Source organism: Miscanthus floridulus, chromosome 9 (assembly GCF_019320115.1).
Source record: "Miscanthus floridulus cultivar M001 chromosome 9, ASM1932011v1, whole genome shotgun sequence".
In the NCBI taxonomy this organism is placed as follows: Eukaryota; Viridiplantae; Streptophyta; class Magnoliopsida; order Poales; family Poaceae; genus Miscanthus; species Miscanthus floridulus.
Genome location: NC_089588.1, coordinates 53,218,281 through 53,236,242, shown reverse-complemented (window position 1 = coordinate 53,236,242; position 17,962 = coordinate 53,218,281). Strand labels below are relative to the sequence as shown.

The 17,962-nt window shown below is 46.7% G+C and overlaps 1 protein-coding gene and 1 pseudogene across 1 annotated transcript; both read right to left on the bottom strand.

The window, feature by feature from the left end:
* Positions 1-1,542: 1,542 nt before the first annotated feature.
* On the bottom strand, positions 1,543-2,798 carry LOC136479904 (uncharacterized; annotated as a pseudogene).
* A 12,160-nt stretch (positions 2,799-14,958) lies between these two features.
* LOC136481930 (uncharacterized) lies at positions 14,959-15,744 on the bottom strand. Its single transcript, XM_066479208.1, has 2 exons — positions 15,622-15,744; positions 14,959-15,532 (listed from the first exon to the last, which is right to left on the bottom strand). The coding sequence occupies exons 1-2, from the start codon at positions 15,677-15,679 to the stop codon at positions 15,183-15,185; spliced, it is 408 nt and encodes a 135-aa protein (XP_066335305.1). The 5' UTR covers positions 15,680-15,744; the 3' UTR covers positions 14,959-15,182.
* Positions 15,745-17,962: the final 2,218 nt, after the last annotated feature.

Here is a 17,962-nt window from a genome sequence, read left to right as displayed (position 1 = left end):
ACCTAACTACAGGGCATTCCATCCTATTGAGAACATTCCTGCGTTCAAGGTCTCGTAGTTTCCTCCTCTGTTCATATCAACAAGCGATGTTGTCCATATAGACACACATAAGCTGTATCTAGACTGTGTCCCCTAGTTTCATGACTAGTTTGCATTGTCCTGATGCAACAACAAACCAAGCACACCAACTCTATGGTGAGGGTGCAAAGGTCTGCGTAACTTTTGTGGGACCTGGTGTCGAGACAAGTCTTGCAATGTCTATGGAACCTTTTCAATTAGGTGGCCTCCATATGATGTGCTTGGTGACGCATTGTACTAATCATGCTACACATACTATAAACTGAGAGTTTGTGTTTGAAGTTCCATCTAGCGCATATTAGCTCTTTGATAGTTTGTGAACGCGCTGTTGATGGATCCACAAGCCTCAAAGATAGGTTGCAGCCATAAGTTTGCTTGGGTTAAGGCCAGACTATCCAGCCATCCTTTGATGGTATAGCCTACTAGTAGCAGCCCCCATATTTAATGATGTGTTTACAACACTTCTACCAGCCTCCACGATTAATGATGTGCTTGCAACACTTCTACTAGCCTCCATAGTTAATGTTGTGCTTGGAACACTTTTTAGCTAAACCTAGCTAACTTCTTCCTTCGTTTAGTGGTATAAGGTCTCAATTACTAGAGAGTGAGTTCTATAGTTGCTAGAAGCTTCATGCACATGAATGGGACCTGGATCAACTTCTTGATGTCGGTTTCTGAATTGAAAACCATATATTGAGGTTGGCAAATTCCTTGAAGTTGCCATGAAAGGATCCCACATTACCTTCTTTCCCCCTTATTTCTCTAGCTCTGATTGGACACTTCAGCAATATGTTGATGATGTGGAAATATTGGTGAGGTACATGCAATGGTTACTTCTTCGTTACTTTAGAAATATTGTTATTCATGGACACAATCTAAAATGTCAAGGACACCTAGCTTTGGAGGTTACAAAATGGAAGACCTCGTGACAGGTATGCACGTACCTAAAATGAATTCTGCATTTGTGATTCTAGAAGGTAACCATTAAGATCCTCAGTGTTGGTTGTGTGCGTGACACTGTGATAACTTCTGTGTATGTAAATCCTTCAGATTCACATTGGGAGCCTTTGTGCTAGATGATGTAGGACCCTATAAGGACTTCTGCATACTTTTTGGTTCCAAACATTTGTGAAAATTGGTGTCAAGCTCTATTGATGTATCAATGGGACCGTCCTTGGCAACAAATTCCACTCAATCAATTGCAGCTATCTCGGGTCAAGTATGATTGTTTTCCAAAGAATTAGTGTCTTACACACATCCTACATGCACCATCCGACTAAAGTAATAAAACCTCAATGTTTCATCAAAGTGGTTCAGTAAAATAGGAAAAATGAGAAAAATGATATTTTGCCTTGCACAAGATTCAACAAAGCCCATCCTCCCTATCCTTTACAAATGATAATTGCTTAACAAAGGGAAATGTATCAATCTAACTGTTTTCCAACTACGACACTTATCTCTACCTCACATTTTTCTCATATACTTGTTCTTGTCACTAATTACTGTAAAATTAGCTGGGTTTCTATTAGTAACGCAGCTATCCTTTTTCACAAGCTTATCCAAAGGATGCACCATTTTCCCTTTGCCACTAGACCAAGGTTGACTGGTGCCATGCCTTGGCAATCAATGTTTTGGGTTGGGAAAAGAGCTAACAGAACCCAATTGCTGGGCATTTATTCCTATTGAGAACATTACTGAGTTCAATGTCCCATAGTTTCCTCCACTATCCATATCAAAAAGCGATGTTGTCCCATACTATTCTCTAACCAGTTTGCAATGTCCTACTGCAGCAATGAAACAAGCACACCTACTCGAGGGTGAGGGCGCAATGGTCTGTGTAACTTTTGCTGTACTTGACATTGAGACAAGTCTTGCAATGTTAGTGGAACATTTTCAATTAGGTGGCCTCCATATGATGTGCTTGGTGACAAATTGTACTGATCATACTGTACATACTATGAACTGAGAGTTTGTGTTTGAAGTTCCATCTAGCGCATGTTAGCTCTTTGATAGTTTGTGAAGCCTCACGCTGTTGATGGATCCACAAGCCTCAAAAGATGGGTTGCTTCCATAAGTTTGCTTGGGTAAAGGCCAGACTGTCTAGCAATCCTTCGATGGTACAGCCTACTAGTACTACCCCCCATAGTTAATCATGTGTTTGTAACACTTCTACCAGCCTCCATTGTTAATGAAGTGCTTGCAACACTTCTACCAGCCTCTATAATTAATGTTTTGCTTGGAACACTTTTTGGCTAAACCTGGCTAACTGCATCCTTCATGTAGTTGGTCTAAGGCCGCAATTACTAGAGGGTGAGCTGCATAGTTACTAGAAGCTTCATACACATGAATGGGAGTTGGATTAACTTCTTGAAGTTAGTTTCTGAATTGAAAACCATATGTTGATGTTGGTAAATTCCTTGAAGTTGCCTTGAAATAATGCCATGTTACCTTCTTTCCCCGCTTATTTCTCTAGCTCCGATCAGACACTTCAGCAATATGTTGATGATGTGGAAATATTGGTGAGGTACATGCAATGGTACTTCTTCATTACTTCAGAAATGTTGTTATTCATGGACACAATCTAAAATATCAAGGACACATGCCTTTGGAGGGTACAAAATGGAAGAACTTGTTACGAGTAATGCATGTACCTGAAATGAATTCTACATTTGTGATTCAAGAAGGTGACCATTGAGATCCTCAGTGCTGGATGTGTGCATGACACTATGATAACTTTTGTGTATGTTGCAAGTGCGTTTATCTGTATGTTGCATGTGTTTCACACATATGTTGCAAGTATTTTATCTGGAAGTTGCGTATGTTTACAATGATTTTCAAATGTTTTTAGGTGTTTTAGCAAGTGTTTTAGATGCATGTTTTATGTGTTTCATCTATCTTTAGATTATGTTGCAAGTATTGTATCTAGATGTTTCAAAAGTAGATTAGGTGTAGCAATTATGTAATGTGACCCACCTGCTGTAGCTGCTAGAGGGGGCGCAAGGGGTTGGGTGGGGTGCACACGCCATGTGGGGCGATGGGGGGGGCATAGATGCCACGTGGGGTTGGCATGGTATGTGGAGTGTAGGCGCGGGCGTCTGCCTGAACATCCAGGCGCTAGCATTGCCAATGTCAATGCTAGTAAATGAAGCTATGATATTGGTGGTGACGTTGTTACCAATTGTAGTATCTTCAAGAATCCACACAATACTCACATTTTTCGTGACACGAAATATAGGTGGCCATAGCTGCTGCTGTGGTTCAATGTCGAACCACGGGCTGCTCTAATTGAACCACCAACAATGGAGTATCCACATCATGATTGTTAGTCAAACCAGCCTCTGCCAATGAGTCGCACCGAGTGGGATAAAAAAGTCTATCTTGGACTCAACGTGGCACTCCATGCCCAACACTAACCTAGTGAGGAAGTGATGCAGAGCACTGACCTCACCCGTGTTGTCCCCGTGGGGCTCCTAAATGAGCTGGCAGTCTATGGTGATGGAGCCGACAGCGCCCTTCCCAACGAGCTACTGGCTGGACCGTGATATGGTCGGTTAGCGGTGTCGGAGCTATCATCGACTGCGCCAACTGGCTGCTGCCTCACTTGGCTCACCGACTTCTGCTGGCGTAGCACCATGCCACTGAGCGCTTATGTTCCCTACCAGTGGGAGCCAACCGACACATCTATAGAAGAGCGCCTTCCCATCCCCGCGGCGGGTTGCGCCCCAAATCTACGCCCAAAATGCTTTGCCTGCTCCTGGATCTTTCACCGGTCGATCTGATTTGCTCCTCGCCTCGCACGATCTATGTATCCATGGTAGGACTATTTGTTTGTATGAGGCCCACGAGCCACTATGTGGACACACTACAACACTAAGGCTATGGAACGCTCTACTGCCTCCATTGGTGCGAGCACTAAGCTGGAACTCATAGTCCCGACTAATCTCGCTGCAGCACACTATAGTGGATCGGACCTACCCTTGACCTAGCTAAGGTATGGCACAGGTCCCCAAGGGGCCCACAAACAGGCACAACTGGTAGAGGACGAGGGCTAGCGCCTGCCGAACCTGACAGAAGGGAAAGTCAAATTTTTCTTTCCCTTTTGGACATGATGGACTCCCCAAACCCAAAGAAAAAACTTCCCCACCAAACCAAGATTGTTTGTGACAATTTTTATCAAACCATGCTTGGAATCAAATCTATCTTTCTACCATAGCTAGCTTTAATTAGAAGCAAAGTATGTAAAAATATGGCATTTGAGAGTCTACTTACAGGAGAAGTTCTACACTTGCTTGTGTTCTCTCGAAGGGGCTCCTAGGGCCACCGCTATGACCATGCCCTCTTATGGTGACTTCGTCGCAAGTAGGAGCACTAGATCGATAGATCTAGTGCCTTATCCTCAACTGGAGAAGGTCCTAGTGCAGCTGTCGTGCTAGATCGAGGGGGCCAGAGGGGCAATGCGTTATGGTGAGGGAGACCGATGTGTGGTGTGCTGCTGGTGAAGAGGAGGAAGAAGGGACACAGGCGCCGATGAGAAAGAAGAGGCCACATGGGTGCCGACGAGAAAGAAGAGGTGGCACCAGTAATGGTGCGGAGGAGGAAGAAGTCGTGCGACCGTCGAAAGAGGAGGGGGCATGAGTGCCGATGAGGAGTTGTGTGGTAGCTAGGAATCACGGGGAAAGAGGGACACGTAGTGTGACGGGGACTCGAGGGGCTATGACTATAGATGGCCATGCAGCCCATGGGCCGGTAGCACGACGCGAAACCTGATTTTTTTGGCTCAGCACGACACGGCCCGGTGGTGATCGTGCCCAGGCCAAACAGTGGCTTAAGAAATAAGCATGATTTCTCCCACTAGGTTTTGAGAACCACTTTTCCTTCAACGTTGAAAGAGCGTGGGGAGGAGAATCACGGGGAAGATAAGTCGCTTAGGAATCGGCACATTTACGGTAGTCGAACAACTTCTTTTCACCACAAGCGATCCAGGAGCGGCCCCAAATAGGCTCCAAAGCTCTAAGCCCAGTGAAGAAGCCAGAAAAGGTAGTCCATGGGGGACGGGAGGAGATGGATCAAATCAAGCGATGAAAATAGTAAAGGAGAGGTGGGAAAGGAAAGCAAGAGATGAAAAAAGGATAGCAATCATGACACGACGTACCTGATGTTGCACAACAAGAGGTGTTGTGACCAGCGAGTCCTAGATCATGGTGAGGCGGTGGAGGCAGGGTGACACGATGGCGGCTCCGATCAGAATTTGGTGGTGGGTAAGGGGAAAGACGCAATCTTTAGGGTTTCTTGGTGGCGGCGGCTATGACCAATCGAATTTCAGGGATGGGGTAGAGGAAAATTGCGAGCTTTAGGGGTTCGTGCCATGGGGGGATGAATCTTAAATCACGACGAGGTAGGGGAGGCAAAGGCAGCTTTTGGGGACATGCTTAGTGGCGACTCCTCGGTTGGAGTTTGGGGTGAGGGAGGGGAAAGGAACGCGGGGGGCATGGGACTAAGTCCTAGATTGTGGCCAAGCAAGGGCGGTCGACATGGTGGTGGCTGCTATGACTCGATTTTTTGCGGCGGCGAGCGGAAGGCGTGACCTTTAGGGTTTCTTAGGAGATAGACAGTGGGACAGGAGGGAGGAAAAATAAATGGGGAAGATGGGAAGGTCATCATGTCCGGGTTGTTGTTGTGTGGACTTCATTGTTTCTGCTCTCTAGAGATGTGAGGCCTCCACCCACACCCCACCACCAACATGACACATCATCGCTTTCCCATGCTGCCAAGGGTTATCATCTATTTTGACCAACCACACTAGTTGTTGCATTAATTTGTTACTACTCTAGCTAAGATAGTGACTATAAAGAGCGTGCTAATAATAAAACAGATAGAAGGAGTAGCTTTCTTTTCTTCCAATTAGGTGTTAGTTTATAGAATAATAGCATCTAATTTAAATAATAATTCATATCTGACATTATTTTTGTAACATAAGATGTTTTATTTTCCAATCTAGGAATTTGAGATGATTGATATACATATATGAATATGCCAACAATTTGATAGACAAGTATTTCAAACTAATTATCTCCCGATGTGTTTCACTGTATCAGATGTTCTAGTTTCACTTCTAGATAACATACAACTAGCTAGATTTGATTTGTCCTACTTCCAATTCCTTTCTAGATTTGAAATTGTTCAAATCCAGGACATATACAAGGCATGTATCATGTGGTCATATGAATTACAGTATATTGGTGCAACGATTGCCTTTTTTTAAGGGCAGTTATAGGCAACTCACAAAGATGTGTGAGGCAACAAACACCAAAAACTAAATATATGTCACGAAAACCTCACAATTTATCTAGTATTTTAATGTAACTGGCAAACAAGTTGTAAGGAAAATGGACCCTAGGCCCATTTACTTTGGATTTTGGTGCTTGATGACCAACACAACCAAATTGGACTAATGAATTTGCAAGTGATTGTTTTGTAGTCTAATAGGGTGCAAGACATGACTTGGACGAAGGCGACATGATGATCCAATGATCAACACCATAAGCAAAACCCTAGAAGCACAAGAGAAGACTCAAGATATCAAGCAAAGTCCAAGCACGAAGATAGGAACCAAAACGTACGCAAGATCGCGAAGAAACGAGCTCACAGAGGTGACCAGACGCTGGCAGAAGCGACCGGACGCTGGACCGGACGCTCCGATGAAGAGGCTCGGCAAACAGGCATCATCAGCAGCGACCGGACGCTGGACCAAACGCTGGCGGCAAACTGACCGGACGCAGGGCAGCAGCGTTCGATCGAGTACAGAGAGGTTCCAGAGCGACGAAACTGCGACCGGACGCGTCCAGTGGCACGTGACCGGACGCTGGCAGCGTCCGATTAGTGGTTCGCGGCTTCAACGGTCGGGACGACCGGACGCATCTGGTCAGGACGTGATTAGCGTCTGGTCAGTAGCAGAAAAGCGGGACTTCGACCCCAATGGCTACTTTCTCAGTGGGGCTTATAAATACAACCCCCAACCGGCCAAATGTGTGGTGTGGAGTTGAGGAAACATACCAAGGGTGTTAATACACTATTTTAGTGATCTCCACTTGCATAGTGCTTAGTGGTTCATTAGGTGATTAGCGTAGGTGCTTTGCGAAGTGCTTAGGTTGATTAGACCGCCGCTTATGCGCTTGCTCTAGGTTTAGGCCTAGTGTTTAGTAAGGTTTGCATACCTCTTACCACTTGGTGCTTACGCGCACCATTGTTGTACATCGGAGGGGCTTGTAGTCTTGCGAGATCACACCAATCGCGTTTGTGGTGTGGCTGCCACCGTGTGCCGGAGGGAACAAGGCCCGCGGCATTTCGGACGGAAGCTTGATAGTGAAGACGGCGGGGAGCATCCGGGAGAGGCTTGCCGGAAGGCACGTCGGAGACCCACTTGCGCGTGGGGAAGGCCCGAGGCTATCCACGGAGTTACCCGACCGGGAGCTTGGCCCTTGGGAGGGATTCCTTGCGAGGGGCTCCAATGAGGACTATGGGGAAGCTTGTGCGCTTCTCGATACCTCGGTAAAAATACCGGAGTCGTCGACGGGAGTTTGTATATCTCTACCTTGTTCTTTAGCTTCTACATTTACATTAATTGTATTACTCCTTTTGCGGTAGAGATAGCAACACACTAGGAAAACCGTAGTTGCACATTTAGATAATTTATCTTTTGCATAGGTTTTGCTAAGGTTAGAAAAAGAGGCTATAGTTTAGAAGTAGATTTTTAAGTTGCCTAATTCACCCCCCTCTTAGGCGTCCCCTTCACAAGTATTATATGAATTCATTTAGAGACAACAAAATTATAGATTCAGACCAAGTATCTATCATGAAATCCTTGTCGTTTACTATTTCAACACTGCCTGCTGGTGGTAAAAAATTTCATCGTTTACTATTTCAAAACATTGGTGGATTGCCATAAGTAAATTAAGATGGCAAGCCATTGGATCCAAATCAAGGGTACATCGTGAAATCCTTGTAGCTTACTATTTCGACACAGCTGGCAGATAACTGCCGTACAAATTTATTAAAAATGACAAAGTATTGGATTCAAACCAACTACGCCTTATGAAATCTTTGTGGTTTACTGTTTTGACACAACTGGCACACAATTGTGCTTCATTAAATTATTTAATTAAACAGTACAAGCTGTTGGATCCAAATCATGTGTGTCTCGAAATCATCGTGGTTTACTGTTTTGATAGAGCTGGCAAACAATTGTCATGCTGATTTATTTTTTTTGATTAAATATGATAAGTCGTTGCGTACAAATTAAGTATACACCATGAAATTCTCATTTGTATTTACAAAGGAGTTGGATTCTGCGCAGTCAGGCTAGTCCATTGACATCGCCTCGATTAAACGATCGGTTTTTGACACCTCTCCTTCCACCCACACGTCCTAATCTCTTTACTCTCCTTCATGCCGCCCTCTGGTTGGACCAATGCCTCTAGAAGGCTCGTGTCGGCCTTATTCCTTGAGTCATATGCCGCACGCTCGCCTCCCCTCTGCTCGCCTGCTCGACATGCATGGCTGCTAGGCAGCTATCTAATTACATTGTTTATTGTTTGAGCACAGCTGACGAAAATTAATCACATGGGTTTATTTTATTGTATATGACTTATATTCACAATTTCTCATAATGTATAATGAACTCTACCTGCTACCACTCATAGAGAAAACATTTTTTTTTGAGCCGAGGCCTTTCCCCATTTCCATTAAAGACTAACGGAAATACATCAGTGGTTAGAGTTTTATTTCAGGCAGCAAAGATATATAAGAGTTTGATCTCACCTAAAGATAAACAGGCCAAACCACCTAAAACTTAACGCCAAATAGAGCTAAACAACCATCGACCAACGAAAGGACCATAAGCTTGTCAGATCCTGCTCTGCGTCTTCATCTTCTTCCACGTCTGGAAGCAGCTTTGTCTTGATAGGAGCATTTGATGGTTTGGCAAGCTGCTTTAGAGCTATCTTGAGCATAGCATTGACACCGTTGATAAGCATCTCCTTGTCACCATCGTTTTGAAGACCTGCGTAGAATCTTAGAAGCGTATAGACATGACAGATAACCTCAATAGCATTATTCAACAATTTTCCATCAAAACATGGTTTGTTTCAAGTTTTCCAAATTGCCCAGTAGATGGTAGCAATCTCTAGATAGAAAAAAGTTTCTTGCCATTTGGGAGTCGTTTTCCACACCACTTCCAACTTTGAGAAGCATTTGTAGAGATATCAAAAGCCCCCAGGCAAGTAGCAATAGTAGCCCACACGGTTCTAGCAATACAACAGGAAAACAACACGTGATTCACATTTTCATCTTGATCACAAAAATAGCAGGAGGGATGACACTTTCTAGTTTCTTCTAATCACATTATCTTTCGTTAGTATGTCATTATTCTCATCTAGCCATAGAAAGAACTTTAATTTGGCTGAGATCTTTCCTTACCAAATGTGTTTAAATGCAGGACCACCTTCATTCATAATAGTCAGAGAATTATATGTAGTTTTCACAGAAAATCTATGTTTATTGCCCAATTTCCACCCAATTCTATCTTGTCCCCAACATAAATAAAGGGAACAAGATAGTGTCCTCAACAATTATTTACCTAGTTACTCCTTAAGTCATCCGCAAAGCCAACGACAAAAGGTGACTTGTACCTCCCCATTTATCATTTGGGAGGCTGACAGAAAAAAACATTGCTTGTATAGTCCATTTATACAAATTTACGTGGGACGCACAATTTGAAATTTTTTAAAAAACTCACTCAAATAAGACACAGGTCCCCTCTACGCACCTATATAGCGAGCTAGCCTCGGCTAGTTTGAGCGAATTTTTAGCCTAACTAGTAACTAGTTCTAGCTCATCCAGACAAAACTCTAAAGTACGGAGAGTTGTTTGGTATCGCCGTCGACAGCAAGGCGTCTGTGTTGACTTCGTGAATCTTGAGATCTGTCGGCTCAGTCATTCGAAAGTGTTTTTAGGGGTAGGGTTTACGTACGTGTGTTCATAGGGATATGTGTGTGTTGTGGACATCTACGTTGTACCGCGTAATTCTAAAAAAGAAAGAAAGAGAGAAGCGATAGCAAATCATGATCAACAAGGGCATATCGTGACAAAACCCAGATTGCGAAACTACATTGCCAACTTTCAGCCGTGATTATTTTCACTGACCACTCGGTAGAAACTAAAACAATACAGTGATCCATCCTGGTATCTGTCGCCCGATGAGCTGCTTCTCTAGGACTCTAGTCGTTTTCTTGCTCGTACGTGACAAGGCTAGCTTCGGCAGTCAGGACGAATTGCTGTATACTATTCCAATTCCACTTTCAAGGACACCACAGACATATGCATGACATTTGCACACATCACCGCTTATGTAAATTGGTCGGTAAGAAAACATTTTTGAAGACGGTCAAAAATAGTTTAGACGCGGAAACTGCAACCGTCTCTGCCAAATGATCAGTGTTAATCAATGTTTAAAATATCCGGCTATCACGTTTAGCGGCTGTTTTTTCAACACGCTAAAAAGGCTATAGCCCGCTATGGTGTCCGCTAACCCCATTTAGCGGATGAGTAAGAAAATCCAAAATCTGGGATAAAAATTGGAGAATGGAAATTCAAAAGCAGCAAAAAGGACATTATCTAGTAGAATTTGGCCCATTTTGGTTGCCGCTGCTGCCGCCGCCGCCAAAAGCTGAGTCGTCTAGTAGAAGAGGAAAGTTTAGCTACGGTTGCTGATTAGTGTCGGCCTTTATACGTCCATTTTGGGCCACAACCACGGGTGAATTTGGCCCAATGAAAGCCTGCGCTCCTTTTGTCCGCATTCATATGCCTTAGCGCCGCTAATTTGCTCCTCATTTAGCGATTTTAGCGCGCTAATTGCGGCTATTAGCGCCTACCAGAACTTAGCGCTAAAAGTGAAGTATCGTAGCCTTGGCCCTCCCTAGACGCTATATCCGGCTATAGCGTCCGCTATAGCCGGCTATTTAGAACCGTGGTGTTAATCAACCATACATTTTCAGAGATGGACGTCGTCCGTCGTTTTCGGATCCAACAGCTCCAACCCTAACCCCATCCCCTGGCCGCCTCCCCGCCGGCGCCCGCCCACCCCTCTCCTCCCCCCTCTCCCCAGCCGAGATCCACCAGCAACCCCTCCCGTTCCCCCCTCCCCCGGCGCGCACGGGCGCATCTGCGCCGCCCCTGCCACCGCCCGCGCAGCCACTGCCGGCGCCGGCGTCCACCTCCCCCTCGCCCCCAATCTTCCCCCTCCCGAGATCCACCTCCAGCCCCTCCCCTTCCACCCCTCCCCGGCCGCGCACGTGCGCAGATGCCATTTAGTTGTTGTCCTCTTGAACAGCTAAATGCAGCTATAGCTGGAGATCTCCGCGGCTAAGACATTTAGCTGTTTTTGCAAAACTCAGAAAAAACATAGAACATTGACATATGTTCAACACAATGGTTAACAGTTTAACACAGAGAATAGAGAATACATGATTAATGATACATCTCCATGTTTCAAGTAGCAATTTTCAACACAGAGAAACAGAGAATAGATATAGAAGTTAGAATTGAATTGGGGAAGACGAAGAACCGGAGTGTGCTGCTCGTGCTGCCTCCACCGCCGCTCATGCTGGACGCCGCCGTCTCAGTCGCTCATGCTCGCCGCCGCCGCCGTCACCACCTGTCCGGGGACCGTGCCGCCGCCGCCGCCGCTTGTCCGGGGACCGCGCTGCCACTGTCGCCGCTTGTCCGGGGACCGCGCTGCCACCGCAGTCCAGTGAAAGAGGAGAGGCGTAGGCAGCTTCTGCCGCCACTTGGGAGCTCCGACTAGCCGCACGGTCGTCTCCTGCCTGCCGCCGCTGGAAGAGAAGCCGCCGCCGCCGCCTGCTCCTTTTTCTTTTTCCGAGACCGGGAGAGATCGACGCTTGTGGATGTGGAATGACCGAATGAGTGACCAAGTGCTAGGGTTACGGGATGAGGTGGGTTGGGAGTTAAGTTGGGCCACGCTGGGCCAGTTTTCTGGGCCGACAAAATTTTAGCTGCCGCTAAAATGTGGCCCATTTTACGGCTATCTCCGGATTTAGCCAGCTATTAGCTGTTGTCATTTCTTAGCGCTAAAAGCTGCATATCTTAGCTTTAATGTCATCCAACAGCTATCTCCGGCTATAGCTGCAGCATAGCCGGAGATTTGAAACCTTGACGACAAGGGCAAGGCGGTCATGGCCCCAACCCGCCGGAGGCGCTGGCGTCGTGCGTGCGGCACGGGGTCAGGCTTCATGGCGAATTAATGCCCGGCGTGCGGCCCCTCCAAACGCCCGTGATGTGGTGCAGCACCCGCCGCCCTGAGACATGGTGCTGGAACCTTGAACTCGTACCCACGTTCCGCCCTGGGGCAAGGGCCGCTGTCGGAGCGCAGAAGCATCGCCCTCGCCACCACGTCCCCAGGGCCGGAGCTCGCGTCGATGAGGAGGGCTTCTCGCTCGTCGAGAGCCGCCGTCGCTGACGCCATCGAGCGCTCACCACACGCCCCCGGCCGGTCCCCTCTGCCCTTGTCGGCCTCTGCTTCAACCACATGGGCGGAGACCATGTCGCCGCCGACTGCCGCTTCCCGTCAAGGTGCCTCCTCTGCAGGGGCACGGGCCATCGTGCAGGTGACTGCAAATACGATCGCTCGCCTTCCCGGCATGTCGCCTCGGTTTGTGCGGCACCGTGCCGTCGCTTACACCGCTTTGGGAGCGCTGGCGGTGATGGTGGCTGCGAAGGGGCCGCCGGAGGAGCGCCGTACCCTCAGCTCTTGGCCCGGCCGGGGTGGGGCCAAACCTTCCGGCCGGCAAGCGCCACATGTACTCGTGGGATCCATTCCATGCCCGGTCGCAAACGGCGGTGGACACTGGTCGTCAGGAAACCGCAGGCGGGTCCAGCTGCTGACGGAGGAGCATCGTCACCTGCTTCGGTCGCCTCCTGTGTCGCCTACCTCCTCCCAGGCATCCGACGCATCCACCCAGTTCGAAATTCAAATTCTCTCCCATCCTGAGGTGCCTTCTGAACGGCTGGATCCTTTGCTCGGTCTCGCTGACTTGATGGACCTGAGCTCGTCGCCAAAGCTCGATTCCAAGGGACGAGCCAATCGTGCCGGCGATGGCGCTGCTAAGCGCGCCACCGCAGTCACCCGGGTTCGCTGAGCTGGTCGCTGATCAGCACGCGACATCAGCCGGACCCGCCATATCGCCCGTTGCCCAAGATGGAGCATCTCCGGGATGTCTGCTGAACGCGGATTTTGTGGTGTAGCAGGGGAAGGCAGTCTCCCTCCGCCGCGTGGGCAGCCGGAAGCGGAGGCGAGGCCACCTGCTCCTGAGCCGTGTGGGCCTACTCACACCCCACGAGCTCATGTTTCGGGCCGCACCGTCGACGTGGCGATACAAACAAGCCAGCCTACCGACTTGGACCGCCAAGACGTCGTCGCCATCCCAACTTGCGTGGGAGCTCAGCAGAACCCTGACGTTGACATGGGCCGCAACGTCTCCTTGGGCTCTGGGGCCGTTGGGGTCTCCCAGCCAAGCCCGGCTTCGGCAACGCCTATCGCTGAACGGTTCCACCTAACATTTCAAGAGCCGTTGTCATCGTCAGTGCGCGGCAATGCGAGAGCTCTTCGCCATGGCTGGTGCTTGCAGAAGGCGGGCGCCGATGCTGGCATCTTGAGCATGGGTTCGGTCAACATCGTAAGCCCTTCGGTCACACAAATAGGCCACGTTTGATTGGAGGAATTTTGGATGAATGTGGAGGAATCTGGATGAATTTGTGAGAGAAAAACACTATCCCGGATGCAAAAAGAAGCGGATCAAGCCGGATTTAGTTGCTTAGTTAGTTACAACAGCATGCGTTCCACTGTTTAGCGGTGCCTTGTGTTCGTGTTCAACCCCATCGTTCATGGCACCTCGCCGTATTGTGATGTTGGTCATGTAAACCTTCTAACTTCTTCTTAATGAAACACGTGCTATGTATGTTCTTGAAAAAAAAATTCAGAGACCGACATACCTAAGATGTCTGCCTCTATTAACGGTTAACAAAGGCGGCTTCTATTAGATGCCTGTCACTATTAACTATTAACAAAGGCAGCTGGCCCAGTATTCGAGCCTGTGTTAATAGTTTTCGGATTTGAATTATTTCGTTTCCCACTATCATATTTGAATTTTGTTGTCGCAATTATAATCTTATATATACTTGTCATCATAGCACGAACATTTACAAACTATAGACTAAACAAAGCCAGGATTTAGTTTAATTGTCTAAAACAGGTGTGGCAGCTTTTATTCTTAATCCCTATTTTCTCCCATGCTCTGATTTTTTGTACTTTCCGTGGCTGGCTTGCTATCCCTGCAGAATAATTGCCATTTCGATGAACACATTTGTGCATGACGAAGTAGCAGAGAAGTCCACTATCTTTTTATGCATGTCACTCGGCTAAGAATGTGATCTGTGCTGATAGCCAAATTTGATTTCTACATAATAGCCCCTATAAATAGATTTATGGTGGCCGGTCCCAAAGGGAATCAAATTTCCGTTGTTGGTTGTTCTTTCTTGAGTGTTGCCGCCACGAATGGTTTCTGTCTCTATTCTCGGTGTTCCTTCCTTGAGGGTGGATCGCCACAGATGATTCTTTTGGCGGTTTGCTGGTAGTGAATCAGCTCTAAACACATAAGGCTAATTTTAATGGAGGGTATCATACACATTTATTAGATGTCAGGTATCATGTTTTATTTTGAGGAGAAATAATTAGGAGAGAGCGTGAAGCGGTATCGTCTTGTTGACACAGTTTGACATGAAATCGAACGGTTCAGCACTAACTTCAAAAGTTTGAAGTTTGAACCCATTTTCATTAACACTATAGAGATAAAATGATCAATGATTCTGATATTATATTGCATCAAACGACATGACGATATTATACATTATGGATGTTTCTTCTTAGGAATTTAATGACTTTTATGTTTTTTTTTTTCACGCTGTTGTTTTTGGTTACGACGATTACGTTTTCCTGTTTCGCTTCTGTAGGGAGGGGCGACGGACCAAGATTGTTACATGGTGAACTGATGAACTCCACCACTACAGTCGTCTTGCACGGCGGCGGGGGTTATGTTGAACGGGCGCTCCCAGGCGTACCGGAACCGTACCTCGCCTCCGCTCTCGATCCGGCCGCCGTCGGCGACGAGGTAGTCGTTGCCCTCCCGGCGGAACAGCTTTCCTTCGACGGGTATGGAGCTCGTGAAGCCCTCGGAGCGGAGGAACACGCCGCGCACCGCGCACGCGCAGGGGTTCCTCACGGTCACCTCGAACACTGTGTCCACCCCGGCCTTGTCCCCGTTGCTGGTCTGTAGCACCTCCATGCCCGCGGCCCCTTGCCCGCACTTCTCGGATGACCTCGCCCCTGACCACTATGAACGATCAATATGATAAAAACAACTAAGCAGATTGACTGGAGGAGCTCAAAAGGAATTCCAAGAGGGAATGGGTTACCTTGCACCAGGACGAGGAGGACAAAGGCTTGAATAAGAAGATTCACGGACTGTGCCATGCTGCTCAAGTTAATTGGGTTAAAGTTCTTGCGATTTGCGTACCCTCAAACATTTTCACCCTCTATTTGTATATTGAGCAAGGTACGAGGTTGAGAGGGCTTGTGTTCTAAATGGGTGGTGTGCATGCCTTCTAACTGAAAGTCACACTATTTTTGGAGCTCTGCTTTCTGATTCAGCCTATTTCTGCTCGAGCGAGCTCCATTACAACAATGGTATAGCTCAATTTGGCTAAATTTGGCCAATAATGCTTGCAAAACAAAAATAGGTACTATCTGTTTGTTTGTGGAATGATGTTCACCCCTGAATATATCACTTTCTAAATGGTTAGATTAAAATAAACAGTTTATATTCATCCTATGAGGAAAATGGCATCTATAAAGGGCCATTAGTGATTTTGGTGGTTGGTTGGTAACATGATGAAATGGACTAATATTGTTTTTTAGTATATAAGGTATCTAGTTCATTTGGATGCAAGGGTAGCTTGAACAAAAGCAACATGAAGATCAAGTGATCAAAACCTCAAGGAAGACCATGTAGTACCATTGAAGATCCTAGAAGACTTTCGTAGAGTCCAAGACATCGAAGACATGAAGCCTAGACAAGAAGTTGCAAAGACAGGAACCCACTGCGTGCTAACAACAAGCACCGGACCCTCCCATGGTTATCTGTGAAGGAGCACCGGAAGTTAGGTGAAGAATAGTTTGAGGTAGCTGCAGAAAATATGCATTGGAACTCTACGGTGGCACCGGAGCTATAATCCAGAGACGGTTGCACAGCGCAGTGGAGAAGATCCAAGACACCAGATTTGTCCGGTGCAAGGACTCCGAAGAGCACCAGAGCATAAGCTAGGTGCCTTTGGCGACAGAATGACAACACTAGCTAGTTAATGCATTAGATCTCTCCGGTTGGTACACTAGAGCTCTCAAGCAGCAGTGGTGGAATTCCTACCTCTTGGCACATGGCTTCACCGGAAACCTCTGGTGGTAGCACCAGACATCCGCCCAGTTCGGCTGATGATTTCTACAGTTGATAAGCCGATTGATGTTGCTTTGTTAACACTGTACCATGGCTGATAAGCAGTTTAGGCGAATAGGGTGATCATCGGTGCTCACTATGAAACAGATGTACAACCTAACGGCTAGTTTTGAATGTTAGAGCTATATATACCCAACTGACCATTTCGAGAGTTTAGGAATATATTTTGAAAGATGAGCATATTCTCAAGTGCTCGACCAGCAAAAGTGCTTAGGGAAATATGATTAGGTAATTAGCATAGTGCGCTGCGAAGTGCTTAGACTAGTTAGACATGCATATTGGCGCTTGCTCTATGCTTGGCTTAGTGTTTAGTGAGGTTTGCATACCTCTTGCCACTCGGTTTTTGCATGCACCATTGCTTATACACTTGGAGTTTGTAGTCTTGCGATACCCTATGATGTGTGGAGAGGTCACCGAGTGGGTACTCATGGGAACGTGTGTCCTGTGGTGTTTTGATCAGAAACACGATAGTGAAGATGGCATGTAGGTGTTTGGAAGAAGGCCATTATGGAGATCCACTTGGGCGTGGGGAAGGACCATGGGCTATCCATAGTTTTAATCGACCAGGAGCTTGGCCCTCGTGTGGGCATCCTTGCGAAGGGTGATGGACCGAGAAAGGCAACCAGAGGGAGATGAATGGGAGCCAATCAAAATTTCTTTCGAATGGATGCTATACCAAACAACACTCAAAACACAAAAACTCACATAATATGGTGCCCTTGAGCCAACTGGTGGCTAGATGTTCTCAGTAAAGACCAGAGAACACAACGGACACTCACCACAACCAAAAACCAAGTGCTTGACCGAAACTCTCCAAAAGCCAAAAGTGAAGCTCTCAACTTGGCACAGAGGTAGAATAACATGTTATGAAGATATTCCTAGAAGATAATGTCCAAAAGATCAAGGGAACTCCATAGATCATGATTCTCTCGGTCTGGAATGTTTTTTTTTGAACTTTCCTCAAAATCCGGCCAAATCATGCTCGGGTGGAATCTGACCAAACAGGCAAGTAGATATGTTCCTCTAAGGTCCTTGTGTTTCTATCCACCCCTATGAGTCTCAAATCTCTAGAAAAACAAAATCACCCAAAAACCAAGAGAAGGGGATTTGGGAGAGGAAAAACCAAACGAAACAAGAACTCAGACCTTGAGCCAGAAATTTCAAAGGACAACTTGGTTTATTTCAAGCACCAACAAGATCTGGTTCTTACAGAGGTCAGATTACACAACAGAGGAATCACTCTCTAC

Excerpts from the sequence above, each read along its gene's own strand:
- LOC136481930 (XM_066479208.1), bottom strand. The coding sequence starts at position 15,679 with ATGGCACAGTCCGTGAATCTTCTTATTCAAGCCTTTGTCCTCCTCGTC. Across the intron at positions 15,533-15,621 it reads CCTCCTCGTCCTGGTGCAAG|GGGCGAGGTCATCCGAGAAG; the intron begins GTAACCCATTCC and ends CATAGTGGTCAG.